Source organism: Calidris pugnax, unplaced genomic scaffold (assembly GCF_001431845.1).
Source record: "Calidris pugnax isolate Ruff unplaced genomic scaffold, ASM143184v1 scaffold17, whole genome shotgun sequence".
NCBI lineage: Eukaryota > Metazoa > Chordata > Aves > Charadriiformes > Scolopacidae > Calidris > Calidris pugnax.
This window is the reverse complement of record NW_015090794.1, coordinates 2,460,740-2,481,215: the sequence shown is the minus strand read 5'-3', so window position 1 is coordinate 2,481,215 and position 20,476 is coordinate 2,460,740. Positions and strand designations below refer to the sequence as shown.

The window sequence follows — 20,476 nt, the reverse complement described above, 5'->3', positions numbered from 1 at the left end:
ACACTAGACCCATGAAAAACTTTTAAAGCAAAGCTAATGCCAGAGCAAAGGCAGCTGACACATAAAACCAGCGCTGGATCCTGATCTTTTCCTACTATAAACTAGCTGCTAAAGAGTGAAAACAGAGTCTGTGCTTTGGTTAAACCAAGGTAACGCATGAATCAAGACCCTGTTCAACAAGATCTATAGCGCCGTGTGCTCAACACAGCATCCACGCTGCTGTGGAATTACTTACTGGGCCTGCCTGTATTCCTCTGTGCGCTCTGCAATCGTTATCCTATAAAAACTAATGAAGATAAAGATTTGCTTTTGGTTTTGCTTCAAATTCCTGAACATTTCACTTCCTCACCTGTTACAGAATACAATAAAAAAATCCCCTATTCACCACCTGGAGCAATGTGGTGTTATCCCTGCCACATCTCCCTTCATTATTTTAATTTTAAAATGAGTTTCTGTGTTCAACTACTTTATTCTAATTCTTTTAACACCACTGATGCTAGGAAGCAGAGAAGAGATGCAGCCTGTCTATGGCGAATATCAGAAGGCAAGACGATATATATATATTTTCTTGATTTTTACTCTGTTATGATGTCTTGGTTTCAGCCTCGGTGAGTACCAGGAGCAACGTTTACGGCGCTGGGGGACACGTGGTAATAAACAGCTCTGGGATTATCAAATGCTCCTGTCGCTCCGTGAACTGCGAGAGCCGTTTATTGCCAGCAGCCACCAGATGGTCATGGCTTCTGGCTGCTGGCACCAAGGGACACCTAATTCAAACTGGTGACTTGGTGTCTAAAGGTCCTGGGTTCTGCTAAAACCCCCCAGGGTCAGGCAGCACTCAGGACTCAATTTCTTTCTTCTAGTTTTTTTTAAATAATAATAATAAAAAAAAGCAATGCAAGGGAATGCCCTGCAGTGACTGCTGCTTGGTGAATTTACAGCCCTGAGCCTCAGGGACACAAGCAAAGTTTGAAGAGACTCAGTTGATAAATCCACCTGAGACAGAGCTGATGCAATGCAGGTTCCCTGGTTGCTCTTCCAGCTCAGCCTGGCAAATGATGCCCCAGCACCATCTCCACAACAAGCTCCTGAAGGACCCAGCTCCTGCCAGATCCCAGTGGGTGAGCCATTCTCACTGGGCTCAATTTCTGCCCGCTGTGAGCTCCAGCGTTTGTTGGCACCCTAACGAGGCACCCACCACCTTTGCCTGCCATGTGAGTGGTTGCACAGGCATTGGGACTGCACCGTGCCCCTTCCCTGGCCATCAGAAAGGTGCCACCTCCATGGGGGGTGAGCAGCAGCACCATCAAATACAAAACCCAATCCACCAACAGAAACCACCAGAATCATCAACAGAAACCTCCATGGGGGCTGACCAGCCCCTGAAAAGGAGGTGGCAGGGAGCAGCAGGGAGGTCCATCTTGCTGTCATAAGATGCAGACCCTAAGTTGGCCAATAAATGCACGTGGAATCAAACGAAGCTCCATAAAAGCAAAGAGAAAACATGGCCAAAATCGGAATACAACCCGTAGCAAGGAGGTTTTGCAGGTGATGGGGTGCTCCTCTCGACACCACCGAGCCAGACCAGCTGATCATGCAGCATCAGCATGCTGCTCCTTGCATGGAAAGCACAGCTAATCAGAGCTAAAACCCTTCCATAAACGTTACTAAAGCTGTATCTGTCCGTGGCAAGGGCTGTGCTGGTCTAGCCCAGCATGCCTTTTGTAGCAATAATTAATAGAGGTTCCCCAGAGCCCTCCTGGACCGGAGCCAAGGCGTCATTATTTGTGTGTAACGGATCTGCTGGTTGTATAACCCAATGAACAACACCACCACCCTGTAACGTGTCCTGAGCTACGAACCAGCATTGATGGGAACCCCCAGTGGGGCTGTGAGTCTCTGGGCTACGGGCAGGATCCTGCCCCAGGAGCTGGGAGCTCCCACTGGCTCGCTCTGTGATGCTGCACCAACAGGAAAACCGGTTCTCAAATGAGAATATGTGCAAACCCCCCCAAATAACTGGTCTTACAGCAATCTTGGCTCCTGTACCTGGAGGGCGTATGGTCCCATCAGCCTGTAGCAATGCTCTGATAAGGTGCCTGGGCTCTACAGGGCTGGATGCCTGATGAACCCCAGAAACATAGTTATTAGAAATACTCAAATATGATGGTGGGAAACTCACTTTCCAGTTGTATCCCCAGCTGTGCTTCTGCTCTCTTGTTTTCCACACTATATACAGACACATGGTCAGCTCAGAGTACAAACCATTTTGGGTTTATAGATTTATACCATCTTGGGATGTATAAACCACCCCAGAGGAAGCGCTTTGGTAAAAGGGTGGATGGTCTTAGCTGGAAAAGGAGTCTCTCCTCAGAAGATCTGAGGGATGCACTGCGCTAAATCTGAAAAACATCAGCAGGGTTCAAGGGGAAGTTCATTTCACACGGTGCCATGAACCTTCATCCTTGTTTGCAGTGCATCTTGAGAGCCTCAAATGGAAAATATTAGCAAGAGCATAAAATTACTCGAGTTGATCCAAAATTCCCTTAAAATGTTTTCTCAGCTAAAAATAACTTCATCAACAAAATAGACACTTTTGTGAAAAATACCCTTTTGTAGAAAACCTTGGGGTTTTCATCTGTGCCTTTCACTTGTTGATGTTTGCTTTGTCTCTTCTTTGAGAACGCAAACACTTCCAAGACAAGTGTCCGCAAAAACAATCGTTTTTGCAGGACTGTTTTGTCTTTGAAATACCTCAGTGGGCCGGTAGAAATGGTGGTTTTGATCTGAGCTCGCAAAGTGATCATGGCAAAAAATCTAAAGCTGTCGGGCAGGAAACCACTTCAGCAGTCACGATTTCTGTCCAAGAGAAGCAACGCTGAGCCCTTCACAGACCTGCCTGAACGGGCTCAACCAAAGGGTCCTTGTGTCCCCACCAGGAAAGCATTCCTTGTCCCAGAGGACAAGGATGATAAGCTCAAATATTCCCTTCATAAAAGATGACCTAATTACGCTGAGAGCACCAGCTCTTCACTGTGTCCTCATGTTAAACTCATCCTACTTAAAGACCACCCAGGTACTATCAAATACAAAACCCAATCCATCAACAGAAACCACATGTACACGTGCAAGACGGGAATAGCACGGAGCCTGGGTACTTCCAGCTCAAAACTCAAAGCTTACCTTGGGGGTGCTCTGCCCGCAAACGGGTTCGTTGCCATCAAGGACAAGGCCTCCTCTTCCTGGGCCAGCAGCTTCCCAGCCAAGTGGATTATCCACTCATTCTGTTCATAGGTCTTAGGAAAGGAATAAAAAATACGAATGTTAGGCACTGCCGGGCTTGCCATGTATTGTTATTAGCATTAAAGACTTCTGTGTGGTCTCTGGGGAGGAATTACAACTGATTTGGGGAGCAAATGATGAATTTCCTGGTGTTGCAAGGAACAGAACCCATGGGATCCAACACCTTGAGGTCCAGACCGAGACCCTCTGGCATCTGCTGGGAGCAGGGAGAACTTCACTGAGCTTGGCTCATCTGGAAATCATTCCCAAGGGTACGGCTACAACTGAGAGTGTGCAAGTCACAAGGGTTTAATGAGGTGTTCGTTGGCTGAGCTGGGATGGCTCTGTGCATGCTCCCAGCCTGCCCCAACTGCAAAGTAGTGTCCCCCATCTCAAGCATACCCAAAGGTGTTCACATCACAGCTAAGTGGGGCGAAGAGCACGCTCACAGCCAGTGGTCACAGCTCAGCTGATGATCAGAGACTAGATGATGGTCAAGGATGCATCTCCAGCTTCACCCAGCCCAGAAGTGACCTCTGCTCAAGGCGTGATGCCTGAGGGGGAATTTCTGCCAGCCCTGAAGCCCTGTCGAGCCCACAGCACTGCTCTGTCCCAGTGCCAGTGAGAAGCCTACAAGTGCTGCTACAAGGCAAGTCTGGTGCATGGCTGGTCTAGCTGGAGGTGTTCTTGCCTATTCTGCCCCCTGAACACTTGATTTTACTAATTTCTGTCAGCAGTTAGCTCCACAGAGGAACAGTAATGACACATTTTGAAATGAAGGTTCATCCATCAGTTTAAAATAGGTTGCTATCCCTTGTTGTGTTATCAGAGAGAAAACAGAATTGACTTCTCTATTCCTCATTTCTTTCACTTGCATCCTCTTTATCTCCTTTCATCTGATCTGTCCCCCTTTACATCCCGTATCCGTGCCCTTCCCTTAATCTTGCTGCCACTGAAAAGGAGCAGATCAGCTTTGGGAGCCGCCGTCCAAGCTCCAGTGGCAGAACTTGACTCTGCATTTACCTCCCTCCAGGAATCCATGCATCTCATGCTCTTCGCAGGGATTCTTGATGAGGGTACATAAAAAGCATTTCCCCTTCTGGTGACTTGCCTTATACTTCCATTAAGATCTTTTTTTTTTTTTTTCCCCTCCTTTTTTAACGTGTACCTAAATGGATTTTTTAATGTAAGCAGTAGGGGACACTGTGGGAAAGCGAAACCCGGCAGCTGTACCTGCAGGGCTGTGACTAATGCAGAACATCGAGGCAAAGTTACTCTGCAAATCTTTTCTAATGGCAAAGTTTGTTATTTCCGTTGCTAAGGGAAACAGAACAGAGGAGAGAAAGGAGGTGGAAAACACCAAACAGTGGTGGAAAGGCCCATCAAGCGGCAGCTCTACCTCACAGGGTTTCTGACCCGTGCTCATCACAATTTAGAGGAAAACCACAGTTATTTAAGCCAGCAACTTTTTAAAGAAGATTATTCTCCCCATCTGCCTGCTTCTGTCCTGCCTCACCAGGCAGCTCGTTCCATCTGCTGTCCCCACCAACACTGATGGGTGGCAGGGCCAGGGATGTTTCCCACTGCCAGTCCCGTGCCGTGCTCTGCCCACCCCAAAGCAGGTGGGAAGGTTCCCTTGTGTGAACTGGGAAGAAGTTGGAGAAGAAGAGCTCTATGGAGAACCCCAAATCTTCAAAACCTGATTCAAAACCATGAGGCTCCGTAATGGTGGAATCGGCTCCCCGGCTCGCATGGTCTCCAAATTGTTAATTAGTAGCTCCATGCGCATGAGAGGTGGACTTCTGGTTTGTAAAAGTGTTTTTCTTGTAAAATTTACAACACGTCTGGCCCCAGCAAAGTCTGTGGTGAGAAATTTCCACCCGCTGCAGCCCCCCACGCTCCCCCCAGCACGGAGGCTTAGACACCGGGCGCTGCCGATGCTGGGAGCGCGCAGGAGCCGAGCTGCGCTAACGACCCTGCTGTTTAACTCATTACTCTGTAAAGTGATACGGTGGCAAAGGCAGGAAAAAAGAAAAGAGTCCAGGAGATCTGGGCTGTGTTCAGGGAAGCATCACAGCACAGGGTGGGAAGGTGACAGTTCCTCTGTCTGTGGATCCAGGGAGACCCAGAGCCAAACACCGTTTGCAGGGCTGTGATGGTCAGGGTGTGAGTGAGTAGATTAACCCAAAAAAATAATCCAACCAGGATAGATGCACATATTGCTTTAAGGTGGGCATGCACACACAGATTGGGTTCATCTTCTGGTTTTGGATCTTCACCAAGCACCAAGATAGGCACCTGGGGACTCACCCTACAGCAGGTCCCAGGGACTGACTCTGGACCAGCAGGTCCCCAGGCTGCTCTGTCTCCCTGCCTCTCCATCCCCACACCTGCCTCCTGCCCTCCAAAAGCTGCAGCTCCCCTCATACCATGCAGAGCCCAGGCCATACTCCCAACTGGGGAACCAGTGATCAGCACAGTCTGCTGCTACAAGCTGCTGGTTAGAGCTGAAATGTGCCACAAGCTCCACAGCTCGCTGCCTGACCTTGAACACAGCAACCCTGGAGAAGTGCAGCCCACCATGGATGTGAACATGACTCCCTCCTTTATCTTTTTGAGAGTTTTCTTGCTGTTTTACCATAGGGAGCAACTACAGAACCTAAAAACACAACTCAACTAAAATACAACTTCTCATCAACCCAACTAAAATGCCTGGGAAAGACAGCTTGGGCAGAGGTTAAGGTTCCCAAAGCAACGCTACCTTCACCACAAAGCCAAAGGCTTTCTATGTTCATGGACAGTCCATGCAGACCGACAAATACAACAGGAGTAGCTCTCCAGCAAGCCACATCATCTTTACCTGTCCTTACAGCTGGTACCAGGACTCAAGACCTCAGAAAATCAGGTTTTAGGTATAACACAGTGGACTAACAAAGAGAACCTGGGACTAGGTGTTAAGACCCCATGAGCTTTTACTTCCTGATGGGCTTCAGCCTTGTGCTGTGCTTGGGCAGCTGCTTTCCCCTGCCTTTCCATGCCAGTCTCACTGCGTACGCTGCGCTGGGATGGGGGTTTGCTCCTTCTCCCACCTCCAAATGGCCCAGCACGAGGAGCCGAGCATCACTGCGTGCCCTGGGTACCACCACCTCCCAGGAGCAGCACGGCCCTGAGACTTCTCTTCAACTGTTTATATCCTCTGACCTCTCCACTCACACGCTTTGCCAGTGCACAAACACAGTGTTCTCACCCTGAATACATTAACTTGTATACAGAAGTATTTAATAACTTCACAGAATTTAAAACCAAGTCAGGCACCAGCCCGAAGCTGGGGGCAAACCAGAGGCAGTAGCAAGGAAACTCTGCAGAGATAACAAAGTAGTAAGAGAATATAATCATCGCAAAAAAATACATATAAAAACCACCCGGCACTACAGGGAACATGTTCCCAACTGAAATAATAATAACAAGAACCCTTTTCCTCTAGCTTTAATTGGTCATTTAATGAAAAAGGACTGCGGATTAGTGTGGCATTTTATTGAATCTCAGTCCTGGCACAGGCACCCGGGAGGAGGTAAGTATGAGATGCACATGTGGAAACAGCTGGAAACTTGGCACGGGAGCCCCGCATTATTATTTCACATGGTTGGGAGCCCTGCACGGTCTCACATCGGTGTCGGTGTGCGAGGGTGGATGACAGAGGGGAAGGGGAGGTTTACATTTCCCACACTATGTCGTAAGGGGCATTTTTTTGCGTCACAGCCTACCCACTTTGGGGATGTAAAGCAGTAACTCCACCATCCTGGATGTTTTCACCCAATATTCACGTTGCTGTTTACACTGCTGTTTCCCCTTCTGCAGCTGAGTTCCTTTGACTGTTGTTTAGCTATCAGCTGGGGAAATAATCCATCTCCCACAGAAAAGAGGGCATAACTCATGCAATCCTTGGCTTCTTTATGATATTCCAGCTCACCAATGTTTGCTACCATCCCGCTACCCAAGCCACTTAACCGAGGAAGGTCAAAGGCTACATTAGGTCACATCACTTCTCATTATCCACAATAACCACATCCCCTTCTTTCTATTAAGTTTCCCAAAGGTTTCTTCGCAGGTCTGGCTCAATGTATAATATTTCAGTGGGGGCAGTTTCTCAAGCCTCACTAAAAGCCATCCCTGAGCCCGTCCTAGGAGAAAATGCTTGGGAAAGCAGCAGGTCCCCAGAGGAGGCGGGTGCAGTGCAGAGCACAGGAGGTTTGGGCTGAGGAATAAAAGGCAGAGCAAGACTTTGGGCTCTTAGATCTTGCCTTTCCGGGGAAATCGCGCACCTGGCACAGCTCCCGTATCACCTCTGGACTTGGAAAGAAAAGTCACTTTGTTCCAGAATGGAGTCTAGACAGGGAGATACAATGGCCACTGTAGACAATAATCATTCCCTGCATGGACAAGGTCTTACTCTGTATTTATACAGCCCGTGACAGATAGGCTATCAGTCTGATTTGGGCTTTTAGGCACTTCCATCACAATATTACTGCTAGAGGTGAGCGTGCCCGTGCTCCAGCCTGCAGTTTGTCTACATGCAGCTGGGGAGTTTGAAATTATTCATACTCACAGGGAGACAAGTAATCACCATTAAAAGAAGAAATTAAAGTTCTTACATGCTGAACACGGACCAAAACGTATGAATGCTGGAATGGAAAATGGAAGTGAATTGAGGCCTGTATTTTTAGAAGGGGGAAGAAAGGAAATGTAAAAGGCTGTGCTTAGTGCACTGCACATGAGGTTTAGGTTTTATTACGTTACACACACCTCCTTCTCCATTCGGCTGCCGTGAAGCTTTTTCCTGTAAGCACCTTCTGGCTGGAAGACCGAGATAACAGAAGCTTGAATAGAATACTTCACAAAAATATTAATCTGCCTCCTCTATAAATAGGGTTACATTTTCTCAGCTCTTCCAGTTTGTGTGCGATAGATAACGTGAAGTCTCCATCACGACTCCCTGTTACCACCCAGGGGAGATCCTCAGAGCATCAATCCCGTTACTGAAGTTTCTCTCTTCTCTTAGGAAGGCAGCTGAAGTTTATAAATAAACTTACACATCATATCTGGAAAACACATATTGCTTCTCAGTGTATTGCAAGTGCTGCTCTGCAGTGGGTCCGCTGATGGTTTGCAGAGCCCTGTAGGACACAGCAACGTGGGCCACCAGTCTGAGTGGTTTCTGTGCCAGTCCTGATATTCAGAGACTTTTGGAGCATCAAGGTACAATGCAACAAGACACTGGGCTTTAAAAATGCAATATGAAGATGGCATTAACTTTGTTATTTTTTGAGTAGTTATTATTTGGTAAGCACCAAGAGCATGCCTTCACCTTGGCCAAAGGCAGACCCCAAATAGAATAAATAACCTTCGTGCCATAGTAAGGAGGGGAAAAGCCTTCCCTTTGATTTTTCTTTATTCAGAGCACTGTAGGCTTTCCAGTGCTGCCCACTGGTGAAGAACAAATCTTTGGTACGATAAACAACTGGCTTTTGTAAAATCCAAGACATCCCGCTACCAGGAAAAGTGACCAACTTGAAGCCCCAAAACTATGAACAGTATTTTGTTTTCTGGTTGCTATTTATTAACGATGCTGAATCCACCCACAGCCTGCCAAAAATCTGTCTGTAACACTTTTTGTACCAGCAGCACAGTATAGCTCAGTTCTGGGTTGTGATGGCTGGGCTCCTTCTACAAATGCCCACCATAAAGAAGTCAAATAATACAGGAGCGCTGCCATCAGTAGCTGGATGACAAACAAAGCTTTAACAATTTGTCTCCAGCTCCTGTAAAAACAGGATGTCTTTGCACTAACACAATAAAGTGTCAAGGGGTGAAAAGTTGTTCCTAATGCTTAACTGGAATTTTCCTGAGATTAAATCATATTCTGCCATTTCATCCATTATTTCCTCCCTTCTCCACGGGGACACAGAAAACAGATGGCTGCCTTCTCCTTTGCAGCAGGTTTCCACCTATTCCAAACCTGTTTTGACATCTGGACACCCATGCAGATTTGTTTGCTCTGCTGCCATGGGAGAGGGTTTCTCCACCTCTGCTCTTCCTGCGGGTCCCTCTTCTGCACCCTCACCCATCAGCTCAATCCTTCCTGACCTGGGTGCTCGGCTGAGCGCAGTGGGAGGGTGACACCGTGCATGTCAAATGCCTGCTCACCTGTTCTGCTATCCTGCCTGCCTTTTCACTCTGCCTTTTCCTAAATGGGCTCATCTTGCAATGCACACTCATCCCAAGAGGTTTCTCCGGAGCACAACGCTCTGCTCCATCCCATCCCACGGCAGGTGATGGGTCCTGCCCATGTGCAGCACCGCTGACACCCCTCCTGTCTGCTGGGACCCAAACCAGCAAGATCACTGGGCTTTTAGACCTTGTCTTCTGTTGTATTCACAGCATTGCACCTGCAAATGCAATGAGCACATCATGCCGTTCTTTCCAATTAGCAGTATCTCCTCTTAAAAACGTGCACTAAGTTGGCTCAGACCTTGGTTTAAATTCCTGCTATGGAGGTAGGTCATTCGGAGCGACCAATCTCAGCAACAAGCAGCTAAACATCAGCTCCTGAGTGAGAGACGCGTTATTTTTTGGTGAGATGACCCCAGCCCACTTTGCACACAGGTGACCAGGGTGACGGAGCAAATGACATCCCGTCCCAGGAGGCTGCTGAGAAATGACTGAAAAGGGTTCTGCACAGATTTCTGCAGCTACTGCCGGTCCATGGGAGTTTTTCCCCTTCTGCAGACGGGAAGAAGCAATGCAGACATGTTTCTGGACGGGTTATGTCCCTGCCAGAACTAAATGAAGGGCTTCAATTCAGAGCCACAGCACCCTCGGGATGTCAAGACATCCAAAACAAAGAGGGGATTTAGAAAACAAGTGAAAAGGCATATTATATTTAGATAATAAAATTAACATCCCGAAAATTGTTTCCTGGAAAATAATGCCATGTTACATTACGTATAATTACGGCACTACTGGAATGGTAATTAAGAGGCAGCCAACTAATAAATTGCAATTCAGAGGTGGAGCAGCACCGTGGCTCCTCCCGTTCCTGCGCCAGGGCCGTGCCGGTGGCTGCCTCACCGCGCTGGCCCACGCCAGCCATGCCAAGAGCCTGGCTCTCCCATGCTCCAGCTCTTCAAAGCCAGTCCTGCAGCTATAAGCCAAGGTGGAAAAGTTTTGCAGGAAACCCCGAGCGGAGGAAGGCGTCATATGTCAAGCGGTGATGAGGTGCAAAGAGGAACCTGTCACGAGCAGCACAAAGGGATGGTAAATATCTTCCCCCCAAGTCCCCGGCTTTTCTGCAGCCTGTCAGAGCTGGATATGTCAGCTCCTTACCTGGCCACCGCCAACGAACTGCAAAACCAACCCTGCGGCCACTTGCTCGGGAAACGATGGGGCAGATGGTGAGCAGTGGCGTAGAAAAAATCCAGAACTTTGAAAAACAAATTAAATCTAATCCAGAGGCTGAAGTAACTTGGTTTTATGGACTCCATAAACTACTGTATGGGGTTTGCAAAACTTGCTTGGCTTCACAAATTTCTTCTGGGGTTTCGAATTCTGGTTTCTCATCCCTTCTGCAGATCTGCGTGACTCAAGTCTAAACAACAATCAAACAACAGTGACTTCTCCTGGCTATGGCAGCACGGGGACGATGGCAGGACAGCCAGCTTCCCCAGGGATGACACCAAATAAACAGCTCACTGTTTTCAAACAAACATTCGGCCACTCCAAATGGGATTTACTTCCATGCTTAAGCAGGTATTTAAATTCCTGAACATCCAGATTTGAAAATGCTTGCTGCCGAGCCTACGTTACTTGCCTTCCTGTTGTTTTCATCACATCACCCCTGCTTTTCAGAAGATTTTTTCTCCTTTCTGCACCTTTTGTTAATAAACTCTTCCAAGCATGACTTGAAATTGCTTGATGGAGACCCGTGTGCACCAGGAGGGCGATGGGAAAGGCCCCAGTGGCAGGAGGGGATGAGGGAGCACTGCAGTGGGCACGGGATGCACGTGCTGGGATGGGCCAACAGCCCATTTCCACCTGGTGCTGCTGTAGTGGAGAGGTGATGGACCTCACACTTCTAGCACAAACCCCACCGAGTGGGAGTCAAGGACTCACCCACTCTCCTCCTGCCCAAGGACGAGCCCCACGACACTAATTGCTGCTCATCAGCTGGTGTGGCAAGCTGGAAAGAGGAAAATCTGCTGGATAGACAGGTTCTCTATAGCTTTATCCATCCGGATCCAACTGTACCATGAGGCCATTGGCTCGTGTTGCCATGTTGACGCTAGCTCATTTTACATTACTTGAGACAAAAAACAATATCATGTTGTGTCCCCCCGTCCTCCTTTGGTTTTAAACTTGAGATCACTTTGTATTTTAAAGCCTTTGGGATATTCCTGTCCTGGGAACAAAGAGGCTTTCTCTCATCTCAGAAACAACTTTGCTTGGGTGAGCTGGATTTCTCCTCCGCTGCCAGAGCCCTCCCAAAACACAGTCAGATTTAAACCAACAGCTCCCATTCAACCTTCTGCACCTTCATGTAAAGCTGGGCACCGTTCCTGGCTTGAGTTTTAACCTTTGCTGTTGTCTTGCTGAGGGATAAGCATACCTAATGCAGATTAAATGAAATTCCAGCACACAAAAACTAGCGGGGTAAATATAAAACCATAGCCAAAGAGCGATGGTTATGTCATCGCTGAGGAATCCAAAAGGCGCCTAAATGAAAATACCACAAAGAAAGCAAACAGAGAAGTTTGGGGCAGGGGGAGAGGAGTGAGGGAAGAGGATTCGCCGGGAGACGATACAAGAACAAAGAGAAAAGTCCCTGATAATCTGAGATGGGTTTGCCTCACGCCACGGCTGTAAGACCCTGTTCTGTAAAACCCGGTCCAAGTTCTCGAGCTCACGTGAATAAGATTTTGCAGAATATGCAAAAGATATCCAAGAATTAATTGTACAAGTTTCCCCCCCACCTTCTCTTTTTTAATTTATGGCTGTCACCTGTTTGCTGATACCATGTGGGGAAAATATTTTGTGGGACCCTACGTCCATATGTAGGGAGGCAAGCAGTGGAAGCAACTGCCGGTGTCCCCAGGGGTGTCCCAAGAAGGATGGGGGTTCAAACTGGTGGGCAGAGCATGCAGCTGGGGATGCTGATCCTTGCTGAGTCCTGGGGCACCCTGCGAGGCAGCTCCTGTCCCATTGTGCCACCGTTTCACGAGGCAGTTGCAGTCCAAGGACCTTCACAGTGTCTTTAGTTCTTGTTATTGTTGGGAAACAATTAAAAAGCCTCACATAAAATTTCCAAGAGTTTCATTACACTAGTAGCAGACATCCTTTAGGAATACAACCTCTTTTTTTAAACATAATTAACTTCGCCGAAGCTTCAAATATTCCCCCACCCACCCCAACACATAGTAAATTCATATAAATTGTTTTTTCTGGTCAAGGGACATTCAAGTCTCAGAGCACCCAAAAAAATATACCTGAAAGGCAGCGAACCACATGAGCCAGTCCAGGCGGTAGTGGTAGGGGCTGATAAAGCACGGCCTCCTCTTCAAGTCCCCAGGCTTGCATTTGAAGTCAAACTCCTCCCAGACAGCAGTGGGGTCATTGGGATCCAGGCTGGATGTCCCCTGAAGGATGACTTCTGTTCTCTCCTTGGTAATGCTGTGGGACACAACATGATATTGGTTTTTTGTCTCAAGTCGTGTGAAATGCGAGTTCATGAGATTCAACATGGCAACATGAGTCAATGACCTGGTGGTACAGTTGGTTCCTGATGGGTCAAGCTACAGAGAACCTGTCTATCCAGTAGACTTTTCTCTCTCCAGCAGCAGAGTATATGGAAAACTTCAACTTCCATGCCCTCCCACTCTACACCTCTATCACACTGCATTTGTGCCAGTCCAAGGAGGACTACGGCCCAAAAAGGTGATTCCTACTGAAATGGATGGGTCTGTCTTTCTAAATTAGAGCCTAATACTTGTCCAAGACATTGAGAGAATAAAATGAGTGTTTCCCAAGACCCAAATGAGCATCTTTAACATGCACCAGCTTTTTTGCCCCATGTCTCTGAAGAAAACCTTTCTGTTATTGCGATACAAGAACTCTCTGACTACAAGCACCAAAGATATCTGCAGGGGAAATTTCACAGGTGAATATGCACAGATACCCTGCTTCTGCGTTTTTGGGCACCTCCAGCTGTGGGATCAGCAGAGCAGCTTCCAGCTGGGACCACTCCAGTGTCCCCTTTGAAAGCCTGGCTCTCCCTGCAGTGCCACTGGCCTCAAGTGCTGAGCTCCAGCTCAAACCTTGGCCATGGGAAAGGGCAGGACATGCTCGCAATGAGCCCAGGTTAACTGGCTACAGCTGCCTGAGCTGTGGGGAGGTGGTTGGCCCCATATGGAGCACCCCCCAGGAGCTGACTCGTGGGGCATCATTAACAGCTGTCTCTACATGCCCAAACATTTCACCGTCCCGGCTGGAAGACAGGTCTCATGGAGCTATTACTCAGCAAGAGGAGGGAAAGGAGGTAACGTGTGAGCCAATGCAAACCAAGCCAAGAAAAGCAGAAAATGAAAACAAAAAAAGCCCCCCATAGCCAGTTGATATACAGAAACTTGGTTAAAAAGCACCCCAGCCTTACGGCAGGTCACGCGTATTCCCTTTGCTGCTTGGCTGGACTCTCTCTACACAGCAAGGTGGTAGAGCAGCAGGGATGGATGGCAAACTCTCCAGGCCACAGAAAGCCCGTGTGAAAACACCAAGTTCTCAATGACCTGTCAGTGACGCTTGCCTACACTGGAGAGCTGTTTTCCATAACGAACACAGAACTGCGTAACTCTGCCTATCAAAGTTGTCCAGCTCCCAACACCCTTTTAATTTTTTACTACTTTGGTCCCTCCTCTTCCAACCCAAGAAACCGAAAGTTTGGAAACACACACAGCCTCCACCTTCTCCCCCAATGGCTTCCAGTGATAGATGCTTACAACCCAAGGAATGCTGTACGTCTCAGCTTATAATTGTTACCTACATTTAATAGATTTCTGGATTCTCCAGCCAAGTTCCATATTATACACTGGGCTGAGTTATGAGCCGTGGCCAGCTGCCCAATGGTTAGAAACACACTGTAAATCAGGGACACCAAATTACTAATAAAAGTATGTTCCTACTGTGTGATTCAAAATATGTCAAGTTTCACATAATCGTATATTCATTATAAGCTGCAATCCTCTTTTTATTGGTTTACATAGGCTGGAATTACAAACATATTACAGCAGCATTTCATCACATGCTCTTTAGGTTCTGGTAACTGTTGAAACAGAAACCATAGACTGAAGAAGAAAAAGAACAACAACCCAAAGAAAACAATCTCCCGTAGCTTCACCACTCCAGCCTTCAAAGAGGTTCAGGGGTTATTTCTCCCTCTCTCAAAAAAAAAGGAGAAACTTCAGCATTTTTCCCAACTAGTGTTGATATTTTTAATCATGTCTTTCTCTAACCATTTTTTTCCACAGAAGTTTCTGCTATTTGAAGAAGTGGGGAAAAAACATGATACTGATTTGATGTGCTCCAGGTGTCCTTTGCATCTTCAGTGCTCAAAGTGAGACCCCGCTCCTCCCCTTCCCCATCCACTCAGCCAGCCCTCTCAAAAGCCAACTAGCTTCACCTTTTATAAACCTATTTAATTACTGCTGGCTTCTCCTGTGGGACCTTGTCCAGAGTGCACTAACCCAAGAGCTGCCCATCCCACCCCTCGGCTCAGATCTCTGAGGAACACCCCATGGCCACCACGGCAAGGTGGTGGCAAAGCCAGAGGTCCATGACTGACCCTATTGTTGCCCCTGGGGCAAGCTGTTCTGATGAAGCATTTCCTCAGTTGGAAGAGGCTGGAGGGCCAGCACACAAGAATGGTTATGGTGAGCCCAACTGTGGCTGGTCACTGGTGACCTGTCCCCAGAAAACCCAGACTCAGATGCTTCAAAAACAACCTGCTTGCAAACGTAACTGGAGATGCTTCCCTTGTCCAGTCCCACCTTGCAACCATAAGTGGGATTTCCTGAGCTGAAGGCAGCAGCCAGACTGCTGCTGGGCCTGTCCTCTCAATCTGCCTTGTTCCTTTTTGAGGCCATTTATACTTTCGTCTCCACAGTTTCCTGTAGCAATGAATTCCCCAAGTCACTCGTTGGAAAAAGCACTTCCTTTTGTTGGCCTTCATTCTGCTACCCAATAGCTTATGTGAATATTTACATGAGGGAGAGCAAATGCGCGCAGGGGAAGAGAAGTCCACCATAAATATAGTGGGCTGGTGATGGTGAAGACTATCCACTGGATGAACTCTCTTATGGATATTTTCATCCTGCTATTATATTTGCTACATTAATATAATAAGCTAACTTAATGTGACTCAAAGAAAATAAATTATAATTCAGTGGGAAAGAAACCTGCTCCTCTTCTCCTTCTCTCTCGTAAACAGATATTCCATAAATTAGAATTCGGTGGGAAAGAAAAACACTACTCTTCTCCTTCTCTCTCATAAACAGATATTCCAAGTCTGCTGGCTACTAGAAGAATTTCTAGGATTTTGGTTTAGGTTTAAGGCACACAGACTGGTTATCAGACTACATTGGAGAGAGCAGCAGAGCCATATGATGTGCCATGAAAATACACGTACCTCCCGAAAGCTCCGTAGGTGTTCACTATCCTGAGTGGGTTGAACGAGGTGTTCATGACTTGTCTGGAGTTGAGCAGGTTGAGGACAACCGGGACACTGAGATAAGCAATGAGGACACCAAAGGAGATGTTCACCACTTTGCGGACATAGCAGCCTGTTTGGGACACAGAAGCAGACCAGGAAAAGGTGATTTCATGGCTGGTGATGGGCTCTGCTCCCCCCGTTCCTCTGCCTGATGCCCCCATGGTGGCCGGGACCCTGTCTGGATGCTCACAGCTGCTCTTGGCCGGGGTTGACAAATGTTCCACCATAATCAACCCGACCTTGCCGAGGGCCGTACGCTATCGCTCCAGAGATCTGCCTTTCTCCAAATAGTCTGAGAAAGGGCTAAAAAGAAAAATGTCTAAAATGTAAGATTAATCATTGCTTTAATACAGGGGGAAAAAACGCAGCTGGCACTTGCACCTTGCTCAAAATTGCCCTCCTGGTGTGTAAGCCGTGCGTGGAGAGCCTCCAGCTCCCCGGGGCTGCCTCCTCACGGACTTATTTCTTGCATTTTCCTCCCATTTGCTCCCTAATTCCGTTCAAACCTCATTTTCCTCTTGCAAACCCCTGTTGCTTATCATTTGTGCACGAGACGCGTGTCGCTTCACCAGCGCTTTGGTACTTGGTTGGCAGGAGCCACACAGGGCTGTGCTGGATCCCAGTCTAAGGAGACACCTACTGCAACCAGACAAACAAGCAGTCCTGACCTCTGGGGGGAGGGTTCCTACCCTTATGGCCGTTTTAAATTTGTTTAACGTTAACAGCCAAAGGATCAGATTCAAAGCAATTGCTTGTAGCTTTCCCCTTATCTCTGCAGGAGAAGGATGTTTATTTGAACCTCTCTCAGAAGCTATTAATAATTGTTTAGTCTGAGAACATTTCTGGACAATCATTTGATTTGGGAAGGAGCTCGCCGAGATGCCTCCCCTCATCCCCTGTGCTGCTGTGAGAGCAGTAGGAGTCCATCGGGCAATTTTTTTTTTTGTCTTTTAGATGGGCTAATCATTCTAGCCTGTAATTAAAGAGCAGGTACAGAGACAGAGCCCTCCACCACATGGGCAGCATCAGAAGTTCCTGAGGTCACACTTTATGGCCACTCATGGACTGCTTGTCCTTCAGCAGGTGGTGATCATCATCACGCCCTTAGGGTCACAGCTACTCAATTGTAGAGAAAAAGGGTTTAATACAGAAAAAAAAAAAAACCCACCCCAAACAACACAGCAAGAATGGAGCAAGGCTTGGGGAAGGAGCATGAGACACGAGCCAAGGGATCTGGAACAAGCAGGCAGGAGCTGAGCACTAGCAATGGGAATTCGAGGTCTCAGTAGGGATTACATTGACACTTCAAGGATGTGGCCAGAGCCTTGTAAAATCGGGTCATGAGTGGGGCATGGCTGGGTACCCTCCTGTCTTCTGCTCTGGTGAGGTAAGCCTCTTGCCACACAGCCCATAAGCACCAGTTCAACAGCCTCTGCTTTGTTAGCAGAAAAAATATGCAAAAATCCAAGTTCAACCAGAACACTACAGATACCCTACCCTTTACTTACAGAGTCCACCTTTTTAAAAGGGACATATCTACACTCCAGAGTCGTGGTAAGTATGGATGGTTCTCCTTGCTTGGGGACGCTGGCTCAGTAAGGTTTTTGGAGAACATCACAGAAAAGGATCAAGTTCCTCAAAAAAAGGATCTACCTGCCCCTCATGGTAACTCGTCAAGTGCCATAGCAAAGGGGTGCCCTTTGGCTTCTCCTCCAGAAAGCAAGGTGCAACTTGAGTGTTGTTTGGGACCAGACACAAAAATACCATTGGTAGGAAGGCTCTAGGCTCTCACAGCCTCTACAGCAAAGCTACGGGAGGGGAAAAGCTGTTAAAAGATTTCTTCCAGCAAAATATGTAAGATAGGAGACACAGAAAGTGCATTAATAAAACAGCATTAGTCTTGCTAGAACTAACACTTCTGGTTAATAAGCTGTTTCTTGGCGGATGAGAAAGGACTAGAGACAGATGCTGTGTCTTGTTGACGTTTTTCATTCTTCTGACAGATGTTTAGTATATTTAAAAATGAGCATCTGTGATTGCTGTTGATATTATAGACAATTTGTGCTTATATGCGGTTTATAAAAATGCTACAAACACAACTCTACATCTGTTATGCAGCCCCATGAAAAACATCTCAGTGCTGCCTGTTCAGGCGATCTCCTGGAACAGGGCTGTGTGAAAACTGCCTTCAGAAGGAAACATCAGCCACATTGATCCCTTCTGTTCGGTTACAAACCCCCTTGTATTTGCTTTTCAGAATTCAGAGTATGAACGTGAGCTCACCTCCTCCCTGCTTGAGAGAACTCATTCCAGGCCGTGGCAGTGCCCACGGTGCCAACTGTGGCCAGGAGCATCTGCTCCTCTCATGTTCTCCAACCGGGACACTGAATGGGGAACGGCCACTTTGCCATCAGCCAGGTCTCTTTCCCAGTTAGCTGAAGAGTTGTTGGACCTACAATGGATCAACAATCGATCTGGTTCTTTCTGGAAGTCTGGCCTCATGTCCAGTTATTTAACCAGAGAAGCAGTGTGCTTGTGCAGCTCTAGCACCCTTCCAGGAGGGCAGATGGGCCACAGGGCCACTGTGCCATGGGGGAGAGAGGACAGCAAACACCAGAGCTGCTTCTGTACTCAACCTCTAACACCAATTCCTCACCCCAAACCATGCTGGATGTTTCATCCTTGACTTTAAATGGTCAGAATTAAAAAAAAAAAAAACCAAACAAAAAATGGTAAAGAAAAAATGATCACAAGATAAATTAGATAAATTGTGCAATTCCACATTTCTTATTTAGGGTTGGTGTCTGATGCTCACTGGGGTGCGAGCAAGGAGGACTGACTCTCAGGTGTCACAGCCACAGCTGTCTCCACTCGCTGTGGATGCTGGCCCTCCATGGAGGATGTGCAATCTCCCTGCAGGTGCCTGTGACCCGGCCACCAGCTTCACGCCCGCCGTCCCCAGCACGAGGTCCAGGCGCCCTCCAAACCACAGAGGAGACATCTCCCTGCCCACCCATGTTTGCTCCAGAAGGAGATGACAGCTTTCGAGGTACGCACACCAAACACACCTCTGTGCAACTTCTCCCCTGCTCGGGGAATAACTCACCGTAGGGCAGGGGAAGATGCTCCCCAGCTGCCCCTTTGAGCCGCATCTGCGCCGCCCGCTCCTTCACCCCTCCTCGCCGGGAGCTGAAGAGGAACCCCAGGCTGCTGTCATCAAAGCAGGCGATGCTGGGCACGATGGTCAGCCAGTTGAGGAAACTCAGGTTTCCACTTATGATCAGAAGGACCTAAACGGGAAAGAAGGCAGTGGAATTTGTTGCATCTGCTTCAATGACACCAGAAGAGCACGGAGAAGGAAATGCCGGGTGGATTTTAGCACCCTAGCACGTACTTTGCTGATTTTCCGTGATTTCCATGATTGCATCTCCCTCCCTGCCCAGGCTACAGCCCAAATGTACCCCACTGGCTTGCAAGGCGAGCTCTGCCCTTGCTTTCAGCAGGAGAAGGATCAGCCAGGGTATAGTGTGACTTGATTTCCATAGTGCTCCCGGTGACGGCGCAGAGGACCGGCCCCAAGGGAATCGTCTGCTTCCTGCTTATGCTGATGTATCTGTGACAGCCACATTCCTGAAACCCTTCAGGAGGAAATATCGGACCTTCTAATTAAAAAGCAGCATTAAATATAGAAGTGTGTGGTTTTTAAAGAGGTTTTTTTTTTTTAATTTTGGCTTTTATTGGCTGTTTAGGAGACTGTCTTGCATGCGTAAGGCAGAGAAAGTGGAAAAATCTGCCAGCCCTTGGAGAAGGCGCTGTAAATATTTGTACACATTGGGAAAAGCTTTTTGTAGGCACGTGTTATTTTTTGTCTTGCTCTTATGGTGACGTGAAAAATACGAGGAACTTCCTTGCAGTTCTCCAGCAAGTCCTAATGAGCATCAGGTGGTTGTGTCTGGGCACTGCCCATTTAGCCTTGGTCATGAATCGCTTCTTCACAGCACACGGCTTCGTTTTGCAGCTGTAAGACATCACCTCCTCCCCATGTCCATACGTCAGCCACGGGGAAGGTGCAGGTTCACCCCTGCTCAAGGTACATGCCAACTCCATGCCAGAGCTTTTCACTAGAGCTTCTCATAACCCTGAACGCATAGAGCAATTTCTGCTTCCTCACAAGCACTGGTTTTAACTTCTATTTTTCCAGCTTAAATTTACTGAAGTCCAACTTATACTTACTCTTTTTTTCCAAGCCAGTATTTTACCTATTCATAGATCACCCCCCGTTTTATTTGCACTTCTCCTCTTTTATACTTTCAAGCAAGCCAAACCGCTCCTGTCTCCTCTCCCAGAGGACTTCCTTGCCTGCTTCTCCCAGCAGCCATG

At 47.7% G+C, this 20,476-nt stretch overlaps 1 protein-coding gene across 1 annotated transcript in view; it reads right to left on the bottom strand.

The window, feature by feature from the left end:
* LOC106884647 (lipase maturation factor 1-like) overlaps window positions 1-20,476 on the bottom strand; it is a 123,942-nt gene that overhangs the window by 8,765 nt on the left and 94,701 nt on the right. The window contains exons 4-7 of the mRNA XM_014936169.1: window positions 19,203-19,386; window positions 16,013-16,166; window positions 12,822-13,005; window positions 3,184-3,296 (exon numbers count right to left, since the gene is read on the bottom strand). Of these exons, the coding sequence (XP_014791655.1) occupies window positions 3,184-3,296; window positions 12,822-13,005; window positions 16,013-16,166; window positions 19,203-19,386 (635 nt within the window). The remainder of the gene's footprint in view (window positions 1-3,183; window positions 3,297-12,821; window positions 13,006-16,012; window positions 16,167-19,202; window positions 19,387-20,476) is intronic.